Consider the following 24807-nt stretch of genomic DNA (forward strand, 5'->3'; position numbering starts at 1 on the left):
TTTGTAGCTCTGTCCCATGAGCTACGTGTCTCATGCACTTTATTGGGGATACATATACCTTCAAATAGGCACATTCTCTGTCCTTAAAGGGAAACTCTAAACAATCGCTGATTTCCTTCACTTTCTTCATTTGTATTTATGCATTCGTGCTACATGTCCAACATTTTCTGGTCCTCGTTGTCTTCATTAAACTGCATTTTTATTAATACATGCTACATTTGGTTCCGTATGGGCAGTGGTACGACTGCTTTCGAATTGATACCACAAAACATTCCCAGAATTCTTTCAAACACGTATAACTGTGGCTGAATCATCTGGCAGTGACAAATCCAATCCACCATCTACCGTCAGGACTGACGTGGACTCGCATACAAGGAGAAGTTTCTCTTTTCCTCTTTATTTTCTATTCAGTCGTGCTCTTCCAATCAGACATCCAAAAGATGCAGACATTTTACCTAAGTAAGTGTTTTCATATTGCACAGAGTGACCTGGAAGTCTTACATATGCCACAGTGCCTGACAGTACAGAGATTACCACTTTGTCAGTATAGCAAAAATGTCATCATGGTTCTATTATCCCTCATGAATAGATTATCTTCTGCTGACAAGCATCACACAGTGGTTTTTTTTTTGCTGAAAAGCCCTTCATATGGTATTAAATCTGGCTGTGTAGAATGGGCAAATGTTACACGGCTCTGTGCTTCTCTGGTCTACAGACGGATAAAGGTAATTTCCCCTTTGAAAGAATTGTGGAACAGGAAACAGACCAGAGCGTACTGAACTACACAGACTGTGTATGCATGTGTGCACGGCTTTGAGGACGGCGTGTCAAAGTGCTGATAGCTGGCTATAAAAAACACTTGCTCTTTATCTTACCATCGACCTGATCCAACACATGCAGAAACCGAAGAATACACACAGAACTAGACGCAGCACTAAATGTACACTGGAGTGAATGGACTAGATGACAACGTAATGGAGTACAATAGTAGAGGAACTTCTAGCGCACGTATTTTGTGTACGCACATGATTGTGTGTGTGCTTCTTTGTGTGACCGCTTGCGTTTCTTACATATTTGGAATGTATGTTGTCAGTTTCTCTGATTGTCTGCTTCTTCCTCCTTCCACACCTCAACACTTGGAAAACACACAAAATTGTGTTGTCTGTGTTTGTCAGCATGCATACTCGGCCTTTTACAGAAAAGGGCGTGCCGGTCTTCAGATAGAGCTCTCCTCACATAGTGCCAGCGGTGCTCCTCTCAGACAAGGCAGCTTGGAAAACTCCTCCTCCATCTCACTGAGCACATCCCCAAGCCCCTCCTCTTCTCCATCTGGCCCCGCCCTTTCTCTACCATCCAGTTCTTCTGCCAGGTTAACAGCTGAGTCCTGCAGTTTCAGTCCACCTGAGTTGGTATAAATATGCCTTCCATTAAGACCACCCGAAGGCATGCCGTGTCCGTTCAGAGTTCCGTTCCTTTTCTCTGTTAATGGCACGGCCTCCGACAGGAAACTGGCACTGCTCGGAGACTGGGGAGTTTCTGTGGAAGTGAGCAAGTCCCGCCCCTTTTCTAACGTGGAGGAAGAGTGCCCGCCACCCCGCATCCCTCCTTGCCGTTTGTAAATCACAAATAATAAGATGACACCTATAACAAAACCAACCACGAGAAATATGACGTTCGAGGCCAAGAAGTGACGGCCACCAGCGACGGCCATGTTCCCCCCAATGCTAGGGCTCTTATGGGTGAGCTGGTACTCGGCTTTGCGACAGGGCGGCTGATCTCTGCCAACTTCGTCGCAAAAACAGATGTAGTTGCCTAGGCTGTCCGGTGTGACCTTAACCTCCAGGTCATAGTTGTGCAAGCGGGTTTGGCTCAAGGTAGGAGAGACCCAGCGGCAGGGACGAGGGGACAGTTGCACGCAAGAAAGCAAAACACGCAGACCCTCTTCGACACGCAATTCAGTCACTGGTGGGGAGCAAAGACCTACAGAATGTGAGAGAGATTTGAAAAAAAAAAGATATTAATAACAAAAAAAAGCATAGAATTACGTTTACATTAAGCAGATTCTTCGAAAAAATAGCAAAAATACACAATTTAGCCATTTGTTTAAGTTTGCGGTAAGGAGTATATCATTTGTTCTGTTAGACCTACCTTCACCTTTGTTGCATTGGCTGACCAAATCTTCGTCTTTACCATGCCTGAAACAGAAATGTAACTTAATATAATTTTTTTGTAACGTTAATTTTAGTAAAGATTGGAGCAAATGTGTTACTTAGTTTTTGTCATTTTACATTAACATTTAACTTTTTATTCCATGAGGGTTTTATTTTTATTTATTTCAGTTTTAGCTGAGTTTTTTTTATTTCAAGTAAAAACAATTATGCTTCAACAAGTTTATTGCAAAGGGAGCATTTCAAATATTTGTTGATTTTAGGTTTTTTAAATAACATTTAAGGTGATAGTTCACCCAAAAATGAAAATGCTGTCATCATTTATTCACCCTCTTGGCATTTCAAACCTGTATGACTTTCATTCTTCGGCAAAACACAAAAGAAGATTTTTTTAAGAATGTTGTTAACCGTCACCCCATTCACTCGCATTGGTTTTGTGTCAATATAATAGAAGTGAATGGGTGTCGGCACTGTTCCGTTACCACCTTTCTTTAAAATATGATCTTTTGTCAGAGGAAGTTTTTTTGCAGAAGAAAGTCATACAGGTTTGAAAAGGCAAGAGGGTGAGTAAATCATGACACCATTTTAATTTTAATTAAATTTTAATTATCCATTGTTATAAAAGTTGAGACAGACACAAACAACATGAATGTTTTGACGTGTAAGGAAGCAACTAAAATAGTTTTTACTCTTGAGGGAGTGTTTGAGTGTAAATTACTTTGCCGTATCACAAGCTTGCTCTTTATGCCTCCACACACAGCCGAGGACCCGGGCACGTGCACACACTTCACAGGGAGTGTACATAGAACACCCCCCTATGGGTAACTTCACCAGAGAGAGAGGGGAACCGACCAGAGCCTCGTTCTACAACAGTAATGCATTCGATATTTATTTTTGTATGACTTTAGGGAGGGAAACAGGAAAAGTACAGTACTGCTTTATATCACAAATTAAAGAAACAGATCACAATATTACATTTAAAAAACTAGATATGTGTTTTTTGTGTGAATTACCTCGAGTAGCAATATGTTATTCACTGGCTCTTGTACAGAAAACAGGGGGACCTCTTCGATCAGAGTTGCATTAGGTCCAACCACGGCAACTTTGTGTAGCTCTCCTCGATCTAAAATACACACACAAACACACATGTACAGTACATAACCCAGATGAAGACATTTCAATTCATACTCAGATGAACATATTCTATTCTATTTACACAAAACCCCTACCAGTTCCAAGATGCAAAACCGTGACCGTCTGTTCATTAGGACCACTGGGGGCTGTTGTCAAGGTAACTGCAAGTTTTGTGTATGTGATTCCTTTCCTGATCATTAGCGGTGCAGCCACCACATTGTTCTTCATGAGCGGGTGATCCCGCATGAACGTCAGCACTTTGTCAGGCAGCTTCAGGCTGGACTCAAAGCCCTGTTCCCTCAGAGCACTGTTCAAGCACTGACACAGAAGGCAAATCATTAACAAAACTCAAAGTGTAGCCTTGTAATATTTTTGTGTACCATGAAGTGAAGTATTAGTGTAGTCAAGTATATCATTAGTGTAGTAGTAGAATATTACTGCGGTATAGTATTGAACAGTGGTTCTCAAACTTTTTTGTTGCAGGTCTCCCCTAGTGTGGAGCGAATTGCTTTGTGCCACCCTCCCCAAATAAAGACTTATGATCTTAAACTTTGGTTTCGATTAAACCAAAGACATATAATTCATTTTACAATGCAGAAACATCAGAAAATGCCAGAGAACCACTGGTATAGAATGATATATAGAATATATGGAATAGTATAGAATTAGTACATCAACGCATGGCATAGAGTAGAAATATTACAGTATAGTCTTAGTAAAGTATACAATTTGTACAGCATTAGAACAATACAACTGCAGTATAGTATAGAATAACATACAGAATAATATACAATTATAAATTATATTCGTATATATATGGAATAGTATAGAATTAGTACATTATAGTTTAGAACAGTGTAGAATTATTACAGTAAAGTAAAGAAATACATGCTTAGTATAGTATATAATTAGAACCGTATTAGAATGTATTAGTACTGCAGTTTAGTATAGAATAATATACATAATAATATAGAATTACATACATATATGTGTGTGTGTGTATATATATATATGTATATGTGTGTTTTGAATTATAACTGTATTGTAGTATTTTGTACAGAATTAGTATATTATAATATCAATACAGTGTGGTATAGAACTAGCGCAATATAGTGTACATCGTGTATAGTGTACAATATTGTACAGCGTAGTGTAGTACCATGTAGTATCATTACAATATAGTATAGAATAGTATACTTAAGTACAGTAGACTAAGATACAGTATATTAAAAGTAGATTTTTAAGCAGTGTTACGTCACAGGACAGAACAGGTTACAGAACAGAGTAGAATATTATATCTTATTATTTATTGTAATAAAGCATTATTATAATATATAGTATTCTGTATATTAATACTGTATCATATGATCCAGTTTGGCATGGTATGGTTTAAAGCATCTTTTTGTAAGATATCATTGAGAAATGTGTGGTAGTGAGGGTGCAGCTATATACTTGTCCTGGTCGTGGTATTGGTATGGGCTCCGGGTTAATCCAGTTCTCACAGCTCTTCTTTAGCTCTTTAAAGGGGCCATTCAAGACCTTAGTGATCTCCTCCAAACTGTACACACACACGGCAGAAAGCTCCTCGCGTTCCCTGCACATCAATACAACACAAAGGTCAGGTGGTCATACACAAAATCAATCTTGGAGAAATGAAAAGCAAAGGAACCAAACACTCAGAGATGAGATCATCCCAGATATTCTGAGAAGGTCAGATCAGAGGTGAGATGTACCATTGTGAGGTGAATATTCCATAGAAGTGTGTGCTGCTGGGGTCTCCTCGCTTGTGCTGTATAGTAAAGACATCTGTCAGAACGTTAAAACGCTGTCCACTGGCTCGATCTTCACACACCAGCTGGGCCTTCAAAAATGTCGTCCACCTCCTCTGCAGAGTCTTCATACCACCTACATCAGACTGGTGGACAAAGAGTGAGAAAAAACATTCAAATATGAGAAAAACGTATATTTGATATAATAATAAAGTAAACAAATGCAGAAGAAAACTGATTGGATTAGTACCTTACAGACTCTTGCCACCCTGGGCACTTTGACTTTGGTGTAGAAGTCATATTCTTTAGCAACTTCAGTGAAGAAGAAGTAAATTTTGTCATCCTCACCGGTAGGGTTATACTCCTCATCCTCATGGATGAAGGCAGAACTGACAAACTCTGGATCTGTGTAAAGAAATAAGCAGCGGCCATGTATTCCAATAAAATGAATGGAAAGTAAACTTAACATTTGGTGGATGTGTAGTAATTAAAAAGTTTGTTTTGCATTGAACACGGAACAATAGCGTGTAAAGTTGTGGGGAGTGTTTTACCACTAAGCCAGCTGATGGATTGTTCGGTCCGGATGCGTTCCTGCTCGATGCCCGTTGCCCTGGATATATCGAACATTGTGCCAAGGAAATTACTAGTGGCGGCAGTGTAAAGAATTCCTCCTAAAAGAAGAGACAGTCGGAGCGTTATTAAATATGATACTCAGGTTACATTTGTAACTCAATCTGTCATTTATTAAAATCTTATATTTAATTGTTTACTACAATAGGTAAAAAATACACAAACAATAGCATTTAGACAGTATTAAAACAAATTTAATTAAACAATTTAATTGATCTGTTAGTAGTAATAATTTAAGATGGAAGAAATGATCTGCAAAAATATAACATACTAATGTAAATAATATTCTACAGGTCCATTTTTGGAGGATCTATTGATGGAAATGCAATATAATATACATAACTATTTCGTTAGAGGTGTATAAAGACCTAACATAATCAAGCATTATATTTTTATTAACTTAGAATGAGCTATTTCTATCTATATACAACACGGGTCCAGTTAAATGGAATTCGGCATGTTGTTTGGCCACAGAAGCGAAAATATGACAACATCTTAGCCCTTCAGAAGGGAGGGGTGGAGTGAGTCGTTGGTTGCAATTCACAACCTCACCACTAGATGCCGCTAAATTTCATACAAAACCTTTAAGTATAGTATTCTAGTATGCATTCTTAAAAAAAAAATCCTTTGAAATTCTGTGCACAATTTATATCGTACATTAAATAGACTTCAATTTGCACATTGTCTAAAGAAAATTATTTTGCAAGATAACGAGTCTGATCAATACAACAAGACAGCAGTTAGTAAAATATTTTTTATGGTGTACCACACCTGCCATGACGGCAGTGTAATGCTGGCGAGGTTCAAATGGGCACTTCCCTTTCCCCGTCTCCATCTTCACATTGCCATCCTCATGCTTCTCCAATGAGAATGAAGAGATGTTCTACAAACGGCAAACATAGACAAGTGTAATAAATATGTGGCCCTAAATACATTAGAAACTGGTCAAATGTGTCTTAATAAGTATAAATGTTTGTTTCTCAAATGCACTTACAATGAAGGCACACTGAGGGTCGAAGGCAAAGGTCCCACAAGCATATATTCGTCCATCTTCCAAAAACTCTAACAGACGGACGTAGTTCCTGCAATCGGCCTGTGAGGGGCAGCAGAGTAAAGAACATATTCAGAAATAGTACACAAAGTACAAATCATGCTACTCCAAGACCTTTTGTTCCTTTTCTGTAATTGTACCTGAAAAGGTAAAGAAGAGCTATGATGACACTTCTAAAATACAGTTGCACAAGAAAATCATAACTGGTTTTATTTCAACAGTAGCTTTATCATGTTTGACACACAAAATAAAATAATTTTAATAACATTTGGTGAGGGTACAATACAGTACCAGACTCAAGAAGAAACAACAGTACGAACAACATTCTTTAAAGAACAAATTTAACTAAGACAAATTTGTTTCTATCCCCGAACTTGCAGTTATTCCCAATTAAAGGGCTCTACTTTAATGTATGGGTTTGGACTTTCTTACCCATAAATACTATAGCAGCTTTTGCAGGCAATAAATGAAACAGCGAAACTCAAAACACCTGTATTGGTGAATTAAAAACTATAGGGGCATGATGTTTATGCATAAAGCGTCTTGTTTTTTGCATTTTGCTGGTGTAACATGCATCGTTTGACCATTTACTTGTTTTGTCTATTAAAAACGCTGTGTAAATGTATAAAACAGCCCAAGGATTGAAAATAACATTCTGTCTCCAGCACAATAATTTTACAGCTCGTGCGGATGTTTTAAGGGTGACTTTGAACCTTTACTGTGCGTATTTCTGTATCTATGACAGTGATTGGTAACCTGAGCCATGCTTGAGACCCCCAGACGTTTTCTACAGTAAGACCTCCACCCCCTTATCCTGTAACAGGCATGGTAAATCAATCGTGATTGACATTTCACAGCTGGAATAAGTGTAAGGCAATTTAAAAAAGCACAGACGATATTTTTCCCCCACAAATGTATTCTGGCAAGGATGGGACATTTTGGTTAAGAAGAACCAAGCTTGAATATGTTTTGCTGAAAAAACATTTCTGGATAAATACAACATGAACAAAATCAATAAAGGTGAATACGAGACTCCTCTGTATATTTCTCTTTTTTCCATGGAGTGTTTTTTGTGCCATAGAAGAGAACATGTGTATTTCAATGAACAGCAACATATCTGTGGGGTCAATTATCTAACGTCTTCAGATCTTTCTCTTTCGCTTCATTTTCTTCTCCATTCTTTCACTCACTGCACACCTTTTGTTTGCCTAATCATGCCCTTTCTGACCCTCCCCCACTGAGGCTCAGCCCACTTGTCAATCATACACAGGTACCTCCCCCAACATGCAGTGAATGCAAACCACAGATAAGTGAGCTCATTAATTCTCACACTCGTTCACATTTGTCCCATGCGTCCCCCTCAGCAGAGAGTCTTGAAATATAAGTATACCCACTATCTTAAAAATATTCCTTAAAAAATACTAGGCAAGCAAATGACTTCAAAAGACAGTTCAGACTTAATTCAGATTCAAACATTATTTGCTACCTTTTCACAGAACTCTTGTAATTTTCTTCTATTAAGTTAATAACATCACTGCACCAACATCTTCAAGCACACACGCTCACCTCGGTTTTTCCCTTAGCAACACAAGATCTCCTCTTCTCTTTTGCAACACTCCAGTCAATCTACATAGATATAGCGGGAGAGAGAGAGAAAAAAGAGAGATTCCACGCTTGTTAAAAAGAAACGGTGTCAGGCCTGGATATTTAAAGATTGTTTGGCCTGTAGATACAGTGTGAATAACAACATAAAAATGTGCAAAACATCCCTCATCTTTTTGTCATTTAATGGTCAAATGCATCCATCCATTCTGCCAAAATATATAACTTTTATCATTTTCTGGGGGGATCTATTGAAAGAAATGCAAAATAATATGCATAACTATGTCTTCAGAGCTGTATAAAGACCTTACATAATGAAGCGTTATGTTTTTATCACCTTAGAATGAGTTATTTATATTTACATACACCGCGGGTCCCCTAACATGGAATTCGCCATGTTGTTTCTACAGTAGACCTAAATGGACAAACTGCTCTAAATACAGAGTTTCGTAAATATGTTATTTCTTTCGGCAAAGAAGCAAAAACCTGATGACATCTTAGTCTTGTGTCAGCCGCTGTATGTTTTGAAAGGGAGGGGTTAAGTGAGCCGTTGGTTGCAATTCGCAACGTCACCACAAGATGCCCCTAAATTTAGTACACTGGACCTTTAAACCAACAGCAAATTATTTACATTCTTTATTTAAATTATATAGTCTATTTTTTTTATAACATTACATTTATTCATTTGGCAGACAATTTTTTCAAAAGCAACTTACAAGTAGGAGAGCATATAAACATTCTGTGAACACGCTAAACAGTACCATTAGTTTACAATGCCTTGCAACTAGGAGGATTAAAGGTGGAGTTACCAAGGGTAAAAATGAACAACGATACCTTTTTAGACACAAGACAGTTATTGCTTAGTCAAAAAATGCGGAACAGGTATGTTTTGAGGGTTTTTTTTATGTTGTGAAGGATGCTGCAGTTCGAGTGTAGGCTAGCAGTTCCTTCCACCACAGGGGAACCGAATGAGTAAAGGTTTTTGCAAGCGATTTGGTGCCTCGATGTGATGGAACAACCAGGCGTCACTCATTTTCAGACAGAAGATGACGTGAAGGGATGTAGACCTGGAGCAGTGAGTTAAGGTAAGGGGCTGGATTTGCCGTTACCGTTCTGAAGACCAGTGTCAGCATTTAATCAGGAGGGGGATTTGAATTCAAATGTCAAAAATCTAGAAACTCTATGCATTGGGCTGTTCATATCAGCACAGGAAATGAGTTCAAGATATCAGTGCAATGATCTCAGCACAGTAGCTCACATTTAATTTCTATATAAGATTTCATGACACATTACTGAGTCATTTGGCTACTAGACAATGAGCAAAGTGCAGATCGAGGAAGGGGCAAGAATGTTCTGGGCTCTGACACATGTGCGATGTGCTTAGGGGCAAATGGACGTGAAGCCACATTAGAGAGTGTGATACATTTTGAGCCTGATAAGAGCAGACAGTGAGCTGCTGGGTGAAATGGGAGGGCCGCTGGGAAGGGTTAATTTAGTTAGCGAACTGCACTAGCGACCAGGAATGAGATCATTCTTCTTAGCTTGATGAAAAGCAGTGTGTTCAATCTTGTAAGGCTGTCTATTATGAGGACTCTGTGTGTGTGTGTGAACTTGATACTTTCACATTGCACAAACCTTTTAAATTGAATTGGAACAACAAAGGTGAATTAAGCTTTCTACTTTTTGTTAATTATTTTCTATTGATTATAGCAAATACTGTTCCTCTTCAATGGTTGTATACAATAAAGAATAATGAAAAACAGAAGCCATTTACAGCACAAGGGAAACGAGAGCTCACCGTCTTCCACTTTGATAGATTAGAAGTATCCACGGCGACGACAGCATCCCGTGCTCCCAGGTACAGAATCCCAGATGAAGTATCCATCAGGAAGGTGCTGAAGTTATACACGCTCCCAAATTCACTAGAACCCAGCTTAGTCATGTCCACTGGGAGAAAGACAGAAGATATGATTTTATCTCACCTATTAAAAGACAGCGTCACTGAAAAACCAAGTAACACAAATAAAATATAAAAAGAGATGCATACTTGCATTCACACAGAGTATAAGTAATTATGATCATTAAATATCTTCAGATATGTGTAATATTGTTGATGCAATAACATTTTAATAGCATTTAAGATGTGCTATAGCTCACAAGCCTGGGGCAAATTTAACAAACCATCCGAACTGAGCAGTTCATTTAAAATGTAAATATCACTTTTATCATAAGTAAGATCAAATCTTTAAAAGAGATATATTTATATTAACAAAGAAAGAATGCATGAAAGAAAGAGAGAAACGGACAAATAATGAGTAGGAGGGTGAGATATGGAAAAAGGACAGATCACATTCATATTGTAGGGTGATGTAGGTGTCACTAAAACCGAAAGTAACACTAAAACCGATACTAAAAAAAGTGTATTAGAGGACACAAAGAAATGATCAGTGGGTGTGTTCATGCAACACACAGAGACACTATTTTCTAAATGAATGCTGCCCCTTAGCAGTTCAGTCTGTCCCCCCCCGTTCAATGTCTGGCCTCATGAGGACATTAGATAGTGACTGTCTGTGATCAGTCGCCCTGTGACCTTCAAGACTTCTGCACAGTGTGCATGCATGCATAGATGTGTTTGCCAGTTCGTGCTTGTTTGTACTGACTGTGCCAATTGGGACTGAGCACACGTGATCAGATTAATTTATTCTAGGTAATCTCTTTCCACCTTTTCACCCCTGTTGTGCGGCTACCCAACTTCAGACATCTCGCAGGCCACAATCTAAACATAAATGTGGCCAAGGTGATGACAACAAACAAGCATGCCTGCTAACATCCGTCAAGAGTTTGGTTTCATGCGTCATTACACAACAAAAATAGAGCACACATGTGTTTGTATTCTCTTAATACTACAGTTTATATCTTCTTCATCTTGTAATGCAATGAGCTTTCTAAACAAAAATAAGACAATAAGACAATCAGTTCCTTATAAAGATCACAAGTGTCTACATTTTAACACTAAATACATTAGCATATGTGACAAGACAAACACGCACAAACTAGAATAGAAGGTATTTTAACATGATAATGAAACCTTTGATCATTTAAAGTTCACCTTTGCTTACACTCAGACTGTTCCAAAGCCCCTGGTTGATTGTCAAATCTCAACCCCCGTTGACTCCCATAGTATTGTTCCCCTACTATGGCAGTAATGGTGGATGAGATCTGACCTTCTTCCAAAGTTCTTCCTGTGTGTTCGGCAAAACAAATAAATGTATTTTGGTTTCCAACAATCTAGGGGTAATCTAAGAGTAAATGATGACAGAATTCTACAGCAGGTGAATGTATGCACATGTCGGCACATGGTCTGCTAAATGAATTACTGTAAATGGGCGATCTTTTGAAACGCAACTACAAAATAGTGCTGTAACATTTTAGCGCTTTGTAAGTCTTAAAGGGATAGTTCAGCCAAAAACTCCAATTTGCCATCAGGCCATCCGAGATGTAGGTGACATTTTTTTCTTGAGTAGAACCATAAAGAAGATTGTTTGGTAAATACGCAGCCCTCTCTGCTTCATATAATCGGAGTATAGTATTTGGTGGCGGATGGCATACCAGCGTCTGGTACATTTAGCGCCACCTGCAGAAAGGGAGTGTTGAGCCTCTACACAGTATGGCTAATAGTATTAAAAATGACGTTCAAATTTATGAAAATATCGAGCGAGTCACTTCACGAAACGTCAACATGTCGTCAGGAGACGCTTTTTGGAATTATGTGCTTTAGGAACTCTTAGAACGGCAGACCCCATATACTCCCAATATATGAGGCAGAGTGGGCTGCGGATTTACCAAACAATCTTCTTTATGGTTCTACACAAGAAAAAATGTCACCTACTGGATGGCCAGAGAGTGAGAAAATAAACGGCAAATTTGAGTTTTTGGCTAAACTATCCCTTTGATGCATTTCTAAGCATCTGCAGTCTGCAGGAACCACCTCATACATTCACTATAAAGGTAGCACATCACCAGCTGTATGCAGGCACGTAATCTGATGAGATCACAAGAATGCCTCAACATTTTTCTTCAGTCACCAAACCTGCTTTTCTGACTCAGGGCACAAGCTAACACACACAATTTGACAGGTTGTTTGTTTACTTCTAAACAAATTCATAAAAGAACCGGAGTGGATAGTCATCTGAGTCTGTGCTTGTCTGGGTGCCAAAGACTTTGCTGTGAAACAACAGACTTGTGTGCTTTCTAAGGAATAACATTTTAGATTCTAAATAAACTGTAAAAAGCAAACAAAGTAATGAAATTAACAAGCTTCCTATAGCTTTCATATGTAGGATTGATTTGATAAAAACTAGCCTTACATAAAATTGTATATACAGTAAGACAAATTTTCACTCTCTCCCTCCCCATGTACTTCCCGCTCAATCTGTGCCTTACAACCTGCCAAAAAGCCCCACCCACTACTGATTGTCACTTCCAATGAGTGACAAGCAAAAGATAGAAATACTAGATGAAAACAGATGGAGACATTTGCTTCAGGCAAGGTCCTCCCTTAATGTCCTCATGTCACACTGCTTCCTGTCCCTCAAAGTTCTACCTCAAAGATAGACCATCTGCCCCCCAATCCCCCAAACCAAATGCCAATTCCCAAACTGTGCCTCTGACCGCTCATCTGATGTGTGTGTGTGTGTGTGTGTGTGTGTGCGCATGTGTGTGTGAATGAGGGAGACAGAAAGTAAGCATTTGATTGGAGCTGATGCGATACAAAAAAATCCTGCCGCATTTACAGTATGCATTTAAATAGAAATGGTAAAATGTCACTAAAGCTCAAGCGATGTGTTGTCATAGGCTGAAAGTGGAGCCAACACCAACCTTCATCCATGAATCATTCATTCAGTCTCAAGACATTAATGATGAATGAAGAACCAGAGTTGGGGGGATGCTGTCTTAATATCTCTCCTTAAATAACCCAAAATGTTCTCCTTATCTGTCTTATCCTCTGTCTGCTCTACTGTGACCACACAATGTGTTAAGTGGGCTACACAAATTCTCTCTGACACTATGGCTGCAGGGAATTGCAGTTTTGAAGTGTACACTGTAAAATTGTTTGCTGTATTTATGCAGCTAGTTGCCAGAAACTTACTGTAGATTTATATTTATCTCATTTATTAGAAACAGTTTGTTCAAAGATAAATGAATATTAAACATGAACAAGTCTTTATCTTTTCAGCAAAAAAATCAAAAATGCAATTATTAAGGGAACCAGAAACACTCATCAAGCTTTTTTCTCTTTTTTTCTCATTTTGGTTCCCCTATCTGTTTTCCCTTGCCCGGCGCATGACACCAGTAAGTTACATAAATGTAAATCTATAGTAAGTTACTGGCAAACTGCTGCCAGTAATACTGTAATTTCTACAGAATTTGTTTACAGTGTATATTTTAAAGAATTTACTGTAAAACTGAAGCTGTCAGTCACAGAGAAACAAAGTAGGTGAAACTAAACACATTTATTGGTTTTTTTATTCGTAAACATTCAGGTTACTGAATTAAGAATTAACACATTTTTTTTAATTATAATAAATCATCTTAAAATGTAAAAATTCTCCTATTTTTTTACATCCATCCATCCATTTTCTACCGCTTATCCGAACTACCTCGGGTCACGGGGAGCCTGCGCCTATCTCAGGAGTCATCGGGCATCAAGGCCCTGTTTTTTACATAATAAATGTAAATGTGATAAAGGCAAAATAAAATATTAACAAAAATAAAAACATTATTTTTATATTATAATATTGGGTCATTTAATGTAGACTATGGCTCGATAAAAGAAAACTGTTGTGTCAACGACAAAATTCCTTATTGCTTTCAAGCATATTACTAACACTAAGGGGCTTCAAGCGCCTGCACCCGGCAATTTCAGCCAGCGCCTGGTGGATCTGGAGGCTAAGTGTACACACACTCACCTGGCCTATTTTTCCAGGCACACTTCAACCTTGACTCATCCAAAATGATCATTCCTACTGTGGTTTTCCCATTGGGAATTTTCCAAGCCTTATCTGCTGTCTCGAGAGAAACAGATAAAACGCTGAATCCATGATTTATGAATTATTCCACACAATCACTTCATGGTTCAGCGTGTAGACAGTATTACAGCTGACTTTCTGAATTAATAGAGCCAGAGCGTCTGTGCGAAAAGAGTAATATAGAAGATAGCAAGAAGGAGTATCTGTGGAAAGCACATGCAATAAATAAAACCTCAAGCATTTGATACACCATAAAGAAGTGCGGCGTGATTCATTTTGAGTTAAATGAGAACACCATACGTGACTCTAAATGATGTCATACTGGATCATACCTCACCTTATTCATAAATAAAATCTTAATAACAGAGCTTAGCTCATCTTTAAAAATATTGAGAGGTGAAAAGAGACGCTGCTGCACTTCACAACCTAGGCAATGTTTAACTGCGAAAAGGTTTTATAAATGAGTTTGAGTTATACAATAAGCTATTTAGTTACTTATTGGGATTTATGTGTTTATGTGATGCAGTGGCTGTATCTTTTGAACCCAAGACACATTTCCCTCTGGGACAATAAAGTATACCTAAACCAAAAAGGTCCAGTGTATGAAATTTGCTGGCATCTAGCGGTGACGCTGCGTATTGCAACCAACAGCTCACTCCACCGCTCCCTTTCGAAGCACTACGGTGGCTGTCACAGAACAAAGATGTCGTCAAGTTTTCACTTCTTTGCAGAAGGAGATAACATATTAACAAAACATGCTCTGTAGAGCAGTTTGTATGTTTAGGGCTACTGTAGAAACAACATGGTGACTTCCATGTAAGGGCACCCGCGGTGTATGTAGATAGAAGTAGCTCGTTTCAAGGTAATAAAAACATAAAGCTTCATTGTTTAAGGTCTTTATACACCTCTAAAGACATAGTTATGTATATTATATTGCATTTCTGTCAATAAATCTTCAAAAAAAAAAACACATTGGACCTTTAACCACGCCAGAACCTAATGAAGATCCTTCATCGGTTTCTAACAGAAAATGACAAACGGTAAAACTATTCTAGTAAAATGGAGGCTTATAGCTTTGCTGCTTTGCATGTGGCCTTTAGGATATTAAGTAACATCACTGTAAAACAATCTGGAGAGGGGCTTATTTGGTTACATCACAGATCATCGTTGACTTGAAAACATAATAGACAAAGTATTACATTTCGTAGACAAAATGCAACAACACCAGTGTCACAGGAAATATAAAAAATGTATTGACTCAACAAACAAATATCATTAGTTTTCTTTGAGTTAAAGAGTGATTCCCACAGCTCTCAGTAGCTTGGTGGAAGATTCTTAGGCTGAGGCTTTGTCTATGTGTCTAACCTACTTGTCCACTGCAGTGACACTGAACGTTATTGTTGGGGACAAGTTCTGTGGGAGCGGTCTGGTAGTGGCATATAGTCTATACGTTGATTCACTTAATTTTACAAACAGCCTTTATCAATACAGATACTGCACATGTCTGTGGCATTACTTCATGACAGCTCATGTTATATTTCCTTCTCCAACCTGGTTGCTATTATTGTAAACCAGCAAAGTAGTTAACTGTAACCATTTGCAAAATGCAGACGGTTTTAAATGTAGATATATACATAACTATTCACTATGATCTATACTGTAAGTTCTGTCTTTATTAATGTATCAGTCTCCATTCTCGCTATATGTCAAGTGTGAGGCAGTCATGACATTGACCCTTACATTTCTCCATACTTGTCCACACATTCAAAGATCTGTTTGACATAATGCATAATGACAGCCAGGCTGGAGGCTAGACTGTAAACAACATCAGGAATAACTCAAAGTGACTGCAGTGTCGGAAGCGTGGTGAGTTTGCTTATAACACCAATGTTTAGCAGCTCCGCAGAATGAATTTCTCTTTCTGTTAACAAAAACAGGACGCAAAATGTCAACAGTCCATTTACCCCTAAGATTTGTGATAAATAGATATGCTCAACATCTGTTCACAGCAGAAACACCTCGAAATGAACAGCTGTGATCTTGACAAACTGTAGTTTAAAATCACAATGGGTTTAATTAGTTTGCACTCTGAATAATCTGTGTAACACTGATCTGATGTTGTCTATAGAGAACACAGCTGTAGTCTCATGTGTTCATACTGCAAGTATCTTCTTTCATTCACTTCCTTCCTCTAGCTTACATATGCTCTTTGTCATTCTTTAGAACCATAAAGGTTTACTTTGTACATTTGAAAAAACCTGCCTGTCCCCCCCACACACACAAATATTCTCAAAACAACAGATCATAGCCGGTGCATAAACGTGTACCAGCTGCACATACAGTGTGTGTGTGCGTGTGTGTGTGTTGCAAGTTTTACAATAGCTGGCTCGACCGACTATAAAGCTTGGATTAGACTTGATGTTGGTTTATTCTAGTCCACTTAATCATTGTTTCTTTTAGACATGCACTGTTTAAACTAAACTAAAATATCACAATGATACTACAAAGGTATCATTGTCTCTTACACATTATTCATCATCTTTTTGAACCATTTAATTTACTTAAGATATTAAATTATTCATGATTTAAAGGGATAGTTCACTTCAAAATGAAAAATCATAATTTTCCCACTCTATAGTCTTTTCAAACCCGTATTAATTTCTTCTGCAGAACACAAAAGAAGATATTTTGTAGAACATTGGTAACTAAACAGCATAGGGCCCATTGACTTCCATTGCATGGACATAAAACCACTAATTTTGTGTTCCACAGAAGAAAGATTAAATACACATTGTCAATTTGAGGCTAAATAAACAATTACATCATTTTTATTTTGGAGTGACCTACGTTTAACTCATTTCAGGGAACTCACAGACTCATACACAAATACTACAGCAGTAGACAGCAGTGCCACAAAGTATTTCCACTGTCAGAATGCACAAATTTATCTTGTCTCATATATTCACTCATATACATATTCTAACAGATGTATGTACTCGACGGACTGCTTTCATACTGATTATGAAAGACTTTAATCTTTTGATATGCTTGTGTACCATGTATGTTTGATGTGTGTATGTCTCTCTGTTTGTAATCAGCTAACCGGCCACATTGTTATAATGAAATGCATTGTGCATCTGGTGATTGATGACAGAGGTCAGCCACTAAACAACATCCTGTTCACAACAGAGTGGCTGCGGGTGACAGCGTCAGAGAAAATCAACCCATGTATCCATCTCAAACAAGTCCTCAAAAGGTTATATTGTCTCCCAGTGATCCTTCTATTCTTTAAATGCTTCCGTTGGACTGGTTTATTTTTAAGATTCCATTCATCACTGTAGTTTTTGTCTAGTTTGTGTCAATTTCCAAACACTTTTGTCATCCAAAGTGATGTCTAGTAACTGCAGGACCAGTCTGTTCTTGCCAAAGATTTCAAACTCTCCATTAAAAATATGCAAGAATACTAGATTTAAATAATATAAAAGTTCACCAAAAATGAAAATTCTGTCATGATTTATTCACCCTCTTATCATTTAAAACCTGTATGACTTTCTATCATCCGCAGAACACAAAAGAAGATATTTTGAAGAATGTTGTTAACCGGGACCCATTCTGTTCCATTGGTTTTGTGTGCATTCAATAGAAGTGAATGGGTGCTGGCGCTGTTCGGTTACCTACTTTTTGTTTTCCGTGGAAGAAAGAAAGTAATACAGGTTTGAAATGACAAGATCGTGAGTAAATTATTAAAGAATATTCATTTGTACGGGACGGGTCTTTTTTTATAATTGTGGCCTCATCATTTTCAAACTCCAAATGATAAATTCCCGAAGGACTCTTTTTCTCATTCCAGAACCCGTTTCACTCACAGTATCAGCACTGCAACTTCCATTTCATGCCCACTTTAAGGTCCATAAGAACCCTATAAACATTTACAAAAAACACAACAAAAACATTCACTAAGCCTACAATAATCAATGCACGGAAGACTCAAAAGCCTCAATGCTTTAGCTACAAGTAAACCCTCCTTTTGCACGTGCCCTTAACAGTCGCTTAGCAGCTTCTCCAGAGAGCCAGGATTACCATGCTTTAGACAAAGTGAGAAAAAGGATGAGAGAAGAAGAAAAACTGGGAAACGGACACATGAGAAACACAGCAGCATCCTGAGCAGGAAGGTTTTGCTTTATTTCCCTCCTCGCTGGTCTGCTCTAGGAGATATGATGAGAGCGTGGTGCCATCATCACTAATCACACTTGCCCCAAATACACTGCTGCTCAAGAGGATTACGAAGAGAGTGGGACCTCACAGCACACCTCAGCAGGAAAATCAGGCAGTAAGAACTGAATTACCTTTATAGACCATCAGTTTTTTTCATAGATTAGAGGTCTTGGGGGAGAAAGTAACTAAACTGCACCTTCTGAGAGCGTTGTTTTAGCACCCAATTTACAGGACTGAGCAAAGCTGCTTCAGACTACAGTCTGTGTTCTGGCATACATTACTTGGACTAAACAGTAACACTCCAGCACTGCGGGCCAGACACCTGAATTGGCTGATAAACACGGCTCATTTGACTGTATGCCTGGTTGCGATGCCCATCTCCATGAATAAATGAGTAACTGCAGCCATTAGGACTAGAACATGGTACTTGCAGGTATTTACAATGGCAAACGTGAAAAAATAACGATATTGCCTTCGTTGCTTTTTACTTTTTGTGATGCAGTGCTACTGTGATAAATAACACATTAATTCATGTAAATGTAATTCCCTTTATTCAGATTTGTGTCACCATGTTATCCTTGTAAGCTTTAATGTTAATGCTAGTGCCCTATTTGTTAATTGCGAAGGTATCACATAAAAAATCAGATGCAAAAGATTAGAATTCACCATCCGTGTAAGCTCGCATAATCTTGACACGTTTCCAACAAAAATAGGCCAAGTTTTACTGTTTGGGACCAATAAGAAGCACTTTGTGGCAGTAGGTCATCAGAGCATCTCTTTTAAACTGTGCTAAGGCTTTTATAATCTCACTAAATACTTTGAGCACCCAATCCTCAGTCTTCAGCTAGTCTTGGACGTGTGTCTGCCCGTCTGTCTGCGTATCTATTTATCCGCAGATCTATTTTCTGTTAAATACAGATGGCAGAGTGGAACGACGGTTGGTTTTCAGGGGAAAAAACATAATATAATCACACACCAGATGGAGCAGTCCAAGCATGTCAATTTAAGTTTCGTCTTCCCATTGGGTTGAGTTCAGGGTTCAAAGGGCTGTTGCTATGGGATCAACTTTCCTGCTTCTAATGATCAGTGTAAACACTTACTGCATCAGTCTGATGGAAGTAACTAAACATTTAGATTCATGCTCCCTTACGGTTCTTAACACACTGATTTCATTTCATACACTTAGCTGCTAATGCTATTATTACACAGATCACCAGTTAGAAGTTTGAGCACACCTACTACTTAGTGTTTTTACAGTATATAGCGACCAAAAATATTTTCTCACAATTTATATTTGTCTCAATTTAAGCATAAGTTTTAGATGTTGATTTTCAAAATCATTAAAACATTCAGTCAAATATGTCTGACTTTAGTGTAAATATGCAAGAGACAACTGTATTGGTATTAGGGTTAGTTAATTACACAAATTGCATCTTATATTCCTTCATTTACATATGATTGAGTATATCCTTATACCATTCTATGAAATGTCATAGGAGTGTATCAATACACTCACAATACAATATGATACTGACAACACAAACAATACTGAGTTCACGATTACGATGGTTTTACAATATTTTCAACAAAAAGAATCTGGGGTAGTTGTCAATTTAGCAAACTGTACAATACATTATTAACTTAAATATTTGCAGTCACACCATAGGACACACACATGTATGGTTATTTGTCAACTACCCACCAAAATTCAACATTAACCCTTCTCAGTAACATTTGTTATTTTATTAAAGAATTGACAACATTCAAGGTATAACCTCCTGTGTGTAAATGAATAAAATTGTTAAACTGAGTTTTAACAACATTAAATTAGGGCAAGGAAATAAGGAAGCTAAATTCAAAGACAGAATTTCTTAAAGCAGTAAAAGCACAAAATTAAATATGATAAACTGATATTATTACACCCCTAATATTATTCTTTTTAACTCTTTAAGCAACGTTTGTAATTTGGCATACTATTGTATGTATTATGTATATGATGCGAATTGCAATGCATCAGAGAGAGACGGAGTAAGAGAACCGCATATCAATAAGGGCTTTAGTCTTAAATTACTTTTGCACTTTGGACTTTCTGCATATTTCTGCCAGAAGGCTGCCATGGGACAGCCATAATATCATATGTGCGTCACCCACAGAGTAGTGAACATCTAAAAAATAGCTTTTCCTAACCCATTGTTTAAAATCACTATGGGCCATTTGCGGCACATAATCTCTTATGAAAGTCTCAAAAACAGGTTTTCATCCTGCAGCTCTCATATGTCAAGATCTCAGGCAGGCAAGCCGAGAGTGCCGGCTCAATTCTATAGAGAATTATCTTTGTTAAGTAAGTTATCGTATCCTAAAGAGCTGCAAATGAAATGATTTGGTGATTTAATTTGATTTAATAAAGAACATTTTACTTGCACGTTATATTATCAGCATTACTATTTGAGTGAAAATTTTAATATGAACTTAAATATGAACAAGCGTAGACTGGAGAGGTCTCTGGAAAACCTGATAATTGAGTATAATGTCAGCAAGATTTGCAAATGTTTAATCAACTCTTGTGTGAGATTTTGTGCGCTACAGGAGCACCTAGTAAATCTGACCTTTTGTACGTAGCAGTTAAAAAGGTAAATGTCAACGATTTGCAAACATTTTGTAGCATAGATATATAGTGCAGATTGTTTCTTCATTTTACGTCATGTGGTGGCAACCACCTAAACATTTATTTTTTTCATCACCAACCACCAACTAGTTTCTCACAGTGCACATAGATAAGTGAAATTCAGGCAGAGATATGCACATTTGACTAAACTTTATGTCATTGATTCCATCTAAGGGTTAACACATATTTACATGAGGAAAAACACAAATTACCAGGGGATTTTATAATCATTTCCTCCATCAGTGTTAAATATTAATCTGTACTGTGTGTGTTCTGTCCACCATCTTAAAATCAATGTTGAAAGCATTCTCAACGTACAGGCAAAAATACATGCACACACACACACACACGCACACGCACACAGACACACACTAGATATCAGCAGATGGTTCAGTGATGACTCAGTTTCTCTCTTCTCCCTTACCCAAAATTCTCTCTCTCTCACCACGTCTTCTTGCTTCCCTCAGTGTTCACTCTTAGGATGACATACTGAAAGTCACTTGGCTAAAACCGGATTCTTACTTCCTGATACTTATGTGCTCTACTTGGCTAAACTTGGCTTCTCTCATCAACCTCCACCTCTCTGTTATGTCTTGTCTAATCAGTTACCCATTAATCATTGACCAGATAACCTCTGACCTCTCTTTATTGAATTAGGCAGATGACGTGTGGGTGTGCTAACTTCACTAAATGGACCGGTGGTCTCATGGGACCGGGGCACATCTACCAAATTCTCAAAAACGCAACAAAGACTGAATCTACACACCAAAACCTTGCACCCTGGATCTGAATGCTACTGTAGCTTATAGAGGATATAGCAGTCTGTCATGATCTGGCACACTTTGAAGTGATTGCATCGCCCAGAGAGAGAGAGAACAAGCTGTGCTTGTTAGGAGTAATGATACAGGCCCACACTGGAGTAGACTTCAAAAAAGACTATTACTTAACAGCTCATGTGGCAAAGTATGGACCCAGAGGATCACTATGGCTGAGGTGCCATTAGGACAGATAAGAGAGGCATGAGGTGTGTTTTCACGCCACAGCAAAATGAAAAGTTATATGTGACATGTATGTATAGTTAAAGCAACACTTTGTAGTTTTTCTAACCTTAAAATAATCTCTTTAAAATGATTTCAGTGGTTGAACAACTCTTAACTGGATGTGCAAACTTTGACAACACAGTGACTAAACATTTAGGAGGTATTTTCTTTCAATTTCCTGAAAAACTGCAAATTTGGACATTCGAGGCTTCTGAAGGACAGCAATGATATGAACTCAATAGAGAAAAGATATTATAATTAGTGGGTTGAATTATTTAAAAGACGCACTTCACACTTACAGTGCGTTTATATTTGTAGTTCAGTTCTTTTGGTTCTTCGTGTTCAGACTGGCATTTTAACAGCGAACCTAAAGATGTCGAACCTAACAGCTTACGCGTAAAGTCGCAACGTAATTGGACGGCTTTTTCTGATTTAAATTTTATATCACCGGACATCCAAAACAATGCTGTGTGCTGGGTCATACATGTTCAGTGTATGCCTGCAAATATGAGGGTATTTTTAGCAAGCCTGTAACTCGCAAAGACCTCATGAAATGCTTAAAGCAGTTAAAGCGGCCCTAACACACGCAGTTTCTGCCAATCTCACAGTGATCTTCAGTACCTATAGAGTTGTATTGCATACTTCATATCTTCGAAGGTCAGATGAAGACTTCTTTGCAAATCTTTTGCCTCTTTTCCAGAAGAAACCTCAGTAGTTTTACAGTGCAGCACAGTCTTAATATACGTTAACAATTATTGTGTAATCTCAGATTCTAAACATTCATACGGTCAAGAATGGAGACTATGGAAACACATGGGAAAAGGTACTGCCGGTCATTCATGTATCTCAAGGACATTTTTGGATGACTGGGTTTGCAATAATATTATGCTGATATGTGGGCCTATTATATAAAGAATTAATTCAGCAAAGTCAGTGAAAAACCCAATTTTCCACCTGTGGCAAGCTGACACGTCTGGAGACCTTGAGCTGGAACATAACAATGCCACACTACACTGATAACCCCAAAGTCAGACATAACAGCTTCTTTGCTTCTGTTTTACTCTAATACACATAAAACCCCCTGTAACACATGCTTAAAAATCAAACTATCAAATAAGCCACTGTTCAGACTATAAACACACCCACCATACAGTCAGACACACGAGAAGGTTTATAACTCAAATAAAAATCTTTAAGTCACATCTGCGATTCATTTCTTCTGGTCTGCCTCTGTGTGTGTGGTACAAAACATCTTTGAAGCACATGCCATGTTCTCCAGAAGCTCTGGGTTCAGGACGGCCACAAAGCACCCAGTCAGAGCAGCTCTGGAAGACAACAACAGGCCTGATGGACGAAACTACAGCACATGTCTGACTCTATTTGTGGCAGCTATTTTAAAACAAAAGTGAAGTGTTGCTGAGTGTGTGCTAGAAGAGAGAGTCTTTAGGAGCACTTAGACGCACTCAGGACGGAGAGACATTTCTGTAGGATACAGATTTATCAATACACACAAACACACACACACAACACTTCCAAAGAGCCAGCGAAGTAGCTCATTGTTCTTCATCTCATAAAGAATGGTGGAGAGGGTAACAGAGCCCCTCTGTCCATCCCAGTGTGTGTGTGTGTGTGTGTGTGTGTGTTGTGACCCATGGGAAGAAATTTTCCAGGGATTTCACGGATCTTCCGTTTAATACGGCCACATTTAGCTACATATCAACCAGAGCAAACTGACAGATCTGTAAGTGCATGTGTGTGTCCAACAAAGCATGTTCATTTTGTCCCACATCGAATAGCTTGACTACTATATTAACCTCATATAAGTGATGATGTGTCCCCGTTCACCATCAAACGTTTCATTTTCGTTCAAAACACAAGACTGTTTCCCATCCGCTGAGCACTGGAGCCCATGCGTTCTTCAAAATATCTTCTTTTGTGCTCTGTAGACGAAAGAGTCACGCATGTCTGAAACGACAGACGAGTGAGGAGATGATGACAGAAATGTCCCTTTTTAATTCATACGTCTTTCAATTCAGATTACTAGACATAGTAAATGGAATCAAACCACTGCTTTGACTATTCACCACTAAAATTAATTGTTAACTTTTTGTCTGTTTCTCTGTTCCTCGTTGGTTTTGTAAACCAACTGTTTGACTCATCTGCTATCTTCCACCTATTTACTTCTGCTGTTTAGGAACACAACCTCATCATTTCGGTGTTGTTTACAATTGGCAAGTCCTTCCTTCCACATTTCTCTTTTCCGCCACTTCTCCCTCTTCTGGGTTCGCACAAATCTGAGTGCCGCTATTATCCCTGTCCTATCCCATGCCAGCGGGAAGCCTCTCCTGCGAATCTCATCCCTGTCCCTCATTAGAGTTTCACACTCCAGGGACAAAAAGCTGGAGGACATTAGTGAGCTTTGCAGGACTTCGCTGCTGCCCACAAACAAAATGCAGAAATTGCGAGGAAAAACTTTTGTCTTCTAGCTCCGCAGGAGGCTGAAT

At 38.3% G+C, this 24807-nt stretch overlaps 1 protein-coding gene across 3 annotated transcripts in view; it reads right to left on the minus strand.

Moving 5' to 3' along the window:
* Positions 1 to 399: 399 nt before the first annotated feature.
* Positions 400 to 24807, minus strand: part of sema4f (sema domain, immunoglobulin domain (Ig), transmembrane domain (TM) and short cytoplasmic domain, (semaphorin) 4F) — a 47743-nt gene continuing 23335 nt past the window's right edge. Inside the window, exons 1-14 of one of the 3 annotated variants that reach the window (XM_056748091.1) lie at positions 21688 to 21812; positions 10153 to 10301; positions 8319 to 8378; positions 6696 to 6794; positions 6473 to 6584; positions 5623 to 5742; positions 5322 to 5476; positions 5036 to 5217; positions 4755 to 4896; positions 3398 to 3620; positions 3182 to 3291; positions 2887 to 3032; positions 2149 to 2195; positions 400 to 1980 (exon numbers count right to left, since the gene is read on the minus strand). In XM_056748091.1, coding sequence (XP_056604069.1) covers positions 1217 to 1980; positions 2149 to 2195; positions 2887 to 3032; positions 3182 to 3291; positions 3398 to 3620; positions 4755 to 4896; positions 5036 to 5217; positions 5322 to 5476; positions 5623 to 5742; positions 6473 to 6584; positions 6696 to 6794; positions 8319 to 8378; positions 10153 to 10296 — 2304 coding nt within the window. In that variant the 5' untranslated portion in view covers positions 10297 to 10301; positions 21688 to 21812 and the 3' untranslated portion in view covers positions 400 to 1216. Of the gene's footprint in view, positions 1981 to 2148; positions 2196 to 2886; positions 3033 to 3181; positions 3292 to 3397; positions 3621 to 4754; positions 4897 to 5035; positions 5218 to 5321; positions 5477 to 5622; positions 5743 to 6472; positions 6585 to 6695; positions 6795 to 8318; positions 8379 to 10152; positions 10302 to 21687; positions 21813 to 24807 lie in introns of those variants that run through there. The other 2 variants (XM_056748075.1, XM_056748083.1) reach the window with 2 other exon arrangements.

Source organism: Triplophysa dalaica, chromosome 1 (genome assembly GCF_015846415.1).
Source record: "Triplophysa dalaica isolate WHDGS20190420 chromosome 1, ASM1584641v1, whole genome shotgun sequence".
Lineage (NCBI taxonomy): Eukaryota > Metazoa > Chordata > Actinopteri > Cypriniformes > Nemacheilidae > Triplophysa > Triplophysa dalaica.